General features: G+C 27.9%; 1 protein-coding gene across 1 annotated transcript; it reads right to left on the bottom strand.

Annotated features, from left to right (window-relative positions):
• Positions 1-3,431: 3,431 nt before the first annotated feature.
• On the bottom strand, positions 3,432-3,974 carry LOC106688971 (ribosomal RNA processing protein 36 homolog). Its single transcript, XM_014433696.2, has one exon. The coding sequence runs from the start codon at positions 3,972-3,974 to the stop codon at positions 3,432-3,434; it is 543 nt and encodes a 180-aa protein (XP_014289182.1).
• Positions 3,975-6,396: the final 2,422 nt, after the last annotated feature.

The raw sequence follows: 6,396 nt of genomic DNA on the forward strand, positions 1-6,396 counted from the left end.
ATTTCCTTAGAATTATTTCAGATAGCTCAAAAGGTACTATATATAACAAAGAGGAAGAAACATTAACTAGGTAATTTTTTAATTATTCTTTTATAGCTTACAAGGAAATCTATAATTTGGAGCTACCATAAAAAATAAAAATAGATCATTATATAAGTCATAGGAAGACCCTTGGTGATGTGACGTAGATCAGCAGAAAAGAACCTGCTGGCCTAGCAAAAGGTGCCAAGAATTAGATGAATTACAGCTAGAAGAGCTGAAAATAATTCCATTGTAGATACCCTATGCTCAATATAGATTAATAATGAATAAAAATCATAGTTGGATAATCATGATACCAAATAGAAGGATTAAATTACATAAAGCAAGTAAAACAAAATCTCTTTTGTGTGAATTGCCTGAGATAATGAATAAATAAATAATATTTAAAAAACCAATAATATAAAGTTTTCAAACACTGCAAAAAGCTACAAATTTGAATATTTAAGAAGTCAGTTTTTGTTTCAATCACCATGTCAAAAAGTGTGTTAAACTTTTTTAATACAATGATAAACCCTGTTGGAAAGTGTGAAGTATCTACATTTCAAAATTTAAAAAAAAATTGTCAATAATCAATTTTAATATTACATCTTCACTACAAACCCATCTAAATACTTGGGGAATTGTGAATTTTTTAAAATGTTAATGCAGTATCCATTTAACATCCTATATAGGATTAGATTTAGTTTTTGTTATAGGCATAATGTAGATTAATAGAGGAATAGAACACGGAGTCACTTAAAATAATAATTTATATATTATTACTTTAAGTTAACTAAATATGAAATGTTCAGTAAAGGGAAATAATTGTGATAGTAAAAAAATTTGAATCTGTATTGTCGATACATACATTATAAGGTCGTCTGAGTCCAAGTAACAAAGTATCACAAAGGTACATGCCTAGAATGTGACAGCAATTTTTTTTTCGATAAAATTGACGTATCGGGACTGTAATTTACATAATCAATAGAAAAGTTTATTACCATTTTCTCCCAAAACCAGGGAAAACAAATACGCAGTAATATTAATTTTATTATCCTAACCAAGAAATATAAATATAGTAAGGAGAAGCATTGCCATAATGAATAATAAAGAAGTGGTTCAATTTGAAAGGAGTGATGATTTCAGCTCGAAGTTGGGTGAGATTTCTCTATTAATTTCGAAGTAATTAATTGTTTACTGTTGTGAATAAGATAGATTTGGTGGGCTAATACATACATCTTTTATTGTTATTTTTCAATTCAGGAGGAAATCAATAATAACTCTATAATTGAAAATAGATGGCAATCAAATCTCCAGATTGATATCTTTATTTTTAAAAGCTATGCACATACTCATTTCAATTGATGTTTTGGAAATTGATTCCATTTTCAAAACTTCTTAAAGGTATTAACCCTTAAAATATAATAATAAGTTCTAATGATTGGGATCAATCCCCAAAATGTTAAATGAAATGACTATATTTATGTTTTATATTAAATAAAGATATTATCAATCTTGAGGTTGAATTGTTGACTATTTTCAAAACATTTTATGTTGATAAACTTTTAATATTTACAGCTCATAAATCGTTGTTTATTGTATTTTAAATTGCTACTGCATTTATCTAAAAGTAATAAAGTTATAAGATTTGGGAAATGCAGAAGTTATTGTTCTATCTAATCCCTTTTCCAAAGACAAAAGGGCCATATTCAAGATTTTGTGACAGACTTCAGTACTTTTTGCTATACCATAACTCAGAAGAAAGTGAAATAGTAGATTTAATTACTAGTTTATTTAAGGTGGAAGCAGGTTATGAATTAAATTAAAATTTGGTAGTTTAAAATCAATTGTTGCATTATTTGTAATGATATCAAACCATGTCATACTCATAATACCACATAACATAAAGATTGTGTACCGGAAGGTGGCTCGATAGACAGAAACATTGTAAACTTATTAATAAACGTTGCTGAAGTATTAATAGCCCAACATTAATTTAATTCCAAAGAATATGCGACATAACATAGGGACAACAAATTGAGAAATTTGATTTAGCAAAATACCATGTTTCTGACATCAATACAAGTAATGCTTATTTACAATAGATATTAAAAACTAAACATAAATATAGAAACTATCTTACGCAAACATATGACCCTGCACTGTGAAGTAGTTCATAAATTATCGACTTATACTGCCCAAAAAGAGAATATAACTAGCTAGTACGTGCTAAATACTATATTATGTTTAGTAAAGCTTTTATGATATTTTGAATATTTGGGTCTGAAAATCATGTTTTGTAATGAATGTACTTTTAGTAGTAACAATCCAGTGATATGGCGCTTACTATAATTTTAATTAAAAGTGAAATTTGTTGGTCGAAGGAAAACCAATGAGTCATCATAGATTTAAATGTTCCCTCAAAGGTTGAAAGTACTCTTTATTAGCAATAATTCAAATTCTTGGTTCAGATAAATTTAAATTTAAATGATTTAAATTTCACCAGGTCGATAACAGGTTAAGGTGGCATAAGTATTCAAAGAGCTCTGTCCTCATAACTCCACGGTTAATATAAAATAAAATAAAGCATGACTATTTTTATTCTTTTTCTATTTCAAAAAGTTATAACTATTATTTAGAACTAATGAATAATTAACAACGAAAAAGTTCGAACAATGATTATAATTTTTATAACGTTGAATTTAATTTTAATATTTATTTTCTGATTGTCTAAGATATTAATAAACTATGACATATTGAATGTGGATATATATTTTTATTATAATCTAAGAAATCTTAACGTCTTTCTGACAAATTTCTTACGCAGTAAGAAAGTATTCTTACAGTAAAAACACAATTCCTTACAAACCTTTTTTTTACTTTGAATAAAGATCATTATATAACTATCTGAATAATCTTATAAATTCCTTATGGAAATCAAAATAGAGATATCTAAATAAAATAAGATGTTATAATTTCCTAATTCAATAAATAATAATATACATGATAGAACTGAACTAGTATAACTATTATTTAGATAAAGTTCACAAGTAATTTGGGTATGATTTTACAAAATATTAATAAAAAGCACTAACTAACCTAAAAGTTTAATTATGTTTTGAAGGAATCATTAATTATGAGGCTATGGAAGACGAATTGATTTAATCCTTTATTAATGATTTAGCATTCATTAAAAAAAAATAAAATTAACCATAGTAATCTCATATAAATACAGACATATATACATATATATACAACTAAGGTTAAGAAATTGATTTAAATTTCTGTGCGTGACACAATAACATAAAATAACAAAACAAATTTGATTTGGAATTAGTTGAGTAATAATGAAATAATGTATTTTATATCAAGTAATATACTTAACAAATAAAAATTAAATTGAAGAAAAGTTAATTCAAACTTTTGTTTAACTGATCAAATTCTTTTTTATCTTTTGACATTTTTTTATGCTTTTTCGATAAATACTTGCTCAATTTTCCTTTAGAATTAAGATGTTCAAAATTTTGAAGTACTTCTTCTGCCAACTGTTCTTTTTTACTAGGAAAGTTCGGCCTTTCACCAGCAAATACTGCTTCAGCAAACTTTTGCTTTTCTTCCTCAATTCTTTTTTCTTTAATATCTCTCTTTTTTTTCTCCCTTTGTTGATTTTTCATCCTAGTCAATAAATACTGAATCTTTTCAACTTCTTCAGGATCTGTTTCATGCTTTAACTGCTTCTTTAGCTGAAATTTTTCTCTCCTCTTTATTTTTTCTAGAAACCCATATTGTGTTTTGAATGCTTTTTCATTAAATTCGCCAAAAGCACTATCAAACCTTGGATCTATAGGTTTACGTACTTTATTAAAATTTGTCTTTGGAGGTACTTTTGAAGATACCTCTTCAGGCCTGTTTTTATTTTTACGCTTTTTTCCACTTCTACCTTGATAATCCATGGAAGCTTATAAATATACTTTAACTTGCTGATTCAACGTCTACTTATAGCAATAAATAAGAAATTATAAAGACCTTAAGGAATATGAGTCACTCCCTTTATTGTTCTGAAAATACTTCTATTTTCTTTGAAGGCCATAAACCAATTTTTTATGACTTTAAAAAATAATCATTTTTTTAACACAGATAAACACTTTTTCCCTTCAATACAAACACTACTGAACAAACTATGTAAACAAGCACAATTCACAGTGAACGTAACAGCGTTGTAACCTTCTCAAGCAAACAAGCATGGGGCCATAGAGAAACAATTCAGTGGGTTTTTCTAATGGACGAAGTTGAAACTAATATATATAACATTATATTTACTTTTACTTACCTAATACTTAATATATAGTACATAATATCATGATAATAATTTATTTATTTGTTTGTGGGGCAGTTCCCGGACAAATACAGTTGGCCAGTGAAGTAAATAATTTAACAATCATTGTAATATTAATGAAATAATAATAATAAAAACAATCGAAAAACTATTAGATCATTATATAAGCAAATAAAAAACATTGTTCCCTTCATGGTGAAGTAAAAATCATTTATATTATTTAATAATTTATAAATTAAATAATAATGATAGTCTATAAAATTATTATGTAAGCTCATAAGAGATCGTATATCCAAACTGGGATTTCAACATTACAGTGAAAAACAAAAGTAATCGACATTTCAGTGACAGAACAAAATCTCTATTAGAGTGAAAAAACAAGACAATAACAACACTACTTACTTAATATTACTACTTATACTTAATATTACATTACTTACTTAAATACAAGACAAAAACGACATTACTTAATTAATGAAATAAAAGAAACAAAAACTATATGTGTCCTGCTCTAAGTATAAGTCTTTCCGTCACTAATATAAAAAGAAGTTTAAGATCTGATTGTGAGGTTACAGACAAAAATTTGTACAATTGGTTTTGGTTAATGTAGCTTAGCTTCGGCATGTATCGGATTCGGTTCTCGTATGTGGGCAGTTTGTTGAATAATGGAAGCAATCCTCCAGTGCCGTTCCCTCAAAAGCTGGATATAGCTTCTGTGGGTCCAAAATATATTTGTATGAACTGACACGTAGAGTAATTGCATATTTACCAGAGAGCCGGAGTTGGGCAATTATTCTCAGGTGAGCTATAGGACAGCTGATTTTAAAGTATCTTTGAGGAGCGTCCCTTTTAATGAAGACCCTACCGTACAACGGGTTATAGGTCGATTCTTCTTGTAACAATAGAACATAATATACTGAAATATATTAAATTTTTAATATTTTAAAATCCTTAAAACATTCGACAGTGATTTAAAATTATTAACTTAAAAATGAACTATTTGTTATTTAAAATAACTCTTTTAACATTTTCAATGTAGTAGGCTCGTAATTAACTAATATAATATCGTAATCAATTAGGTCTAATTGATTTTTCCATCAAAATTATAAATAATTCTTTTATAACCATAAAATTGCTTTGAATCCATAATTTATAGATCTTTGTTAGTTTGTCCTGTAAGTTGTTAAACAGAACTTACAAATTTGTTTATATCTTCAAAAGAAATAATGTTGCTTAACAAAAGGAAGACACAGCCAATTTTTATTTGATGGATTTTCGTCTTGAAACTTTGAACCAAACTCTTGATTAACATGTAATCACTTGAGCACATTCCTACGAATATGGATTTTGGAATGAATTTATGGAAATGCTTGTTGACTTAAAGTTTTTAGCTTTTAATTGCTATGAATGGGATCAAATCATGTCGAGGACTTTTCTTAATTTTAAGTCTTTAATAATTTCTTGAATTTCTTTTGGGGTCGCGAATTTAGGAGGAGCTTAACTGTTGCGAAGGGGATACTTAAATACTCGTCAATTTCGTCATTATCTAAATTTGGACTTCTTTCGCGTTTTGTACTAGAGAACGTTTTCTCGAAGAAATTTGCAAATACTTTAGCGTCGCTAGTGATGAATTCATTATTGTCTACAAGACTTGGAATTTCCTCATGTTTATTCAGTAGACGCCGCGTTGACTTCCACTATGATTGGTCCTTTGGGTCTATATTTTCTACATATTTTTGATATGTAGTATATGCCTATTTATCCAGATCCTTTTTTGTTTCGTGTTTGAGGTGGTTCCATTTATTTTTGTGAACATCGTTTCTAATGCGCATCCACTGTCTCCTGGCATTTTTTCTTTAATTTTCAGTAGGATTGATTTTGGGCAGCTGCCAGAGACTGATTTTCCTCTTTACTGGAAGGGTTGTACAGTTGCTTCATGTAAACTGTTCGATATCCAGAATGTGTGGTCTGTAAAAAGTATGTTCATTTGGTACAAAAAATATCAAGCAGGTACAGAGGTACTTAGAGGTACTCAGCGA

Source organism: Halyomorpha halys, unplaced genomic scaffold (genome assembly GCF_000696795.3).
Source record: "Halyomorpha halys isolate HHAL.00 unplaced genomic scaffold, Hhal_1.1 Scaffold45.1, whole genome shotgun sequence".
Classification (NCBI taxonomy): Eukaryota; Metazoa; Arthropoda; class Insecta; order Hemiptera; family Pentatomidae; genus Halyomorpha; species Halyomorpha halys.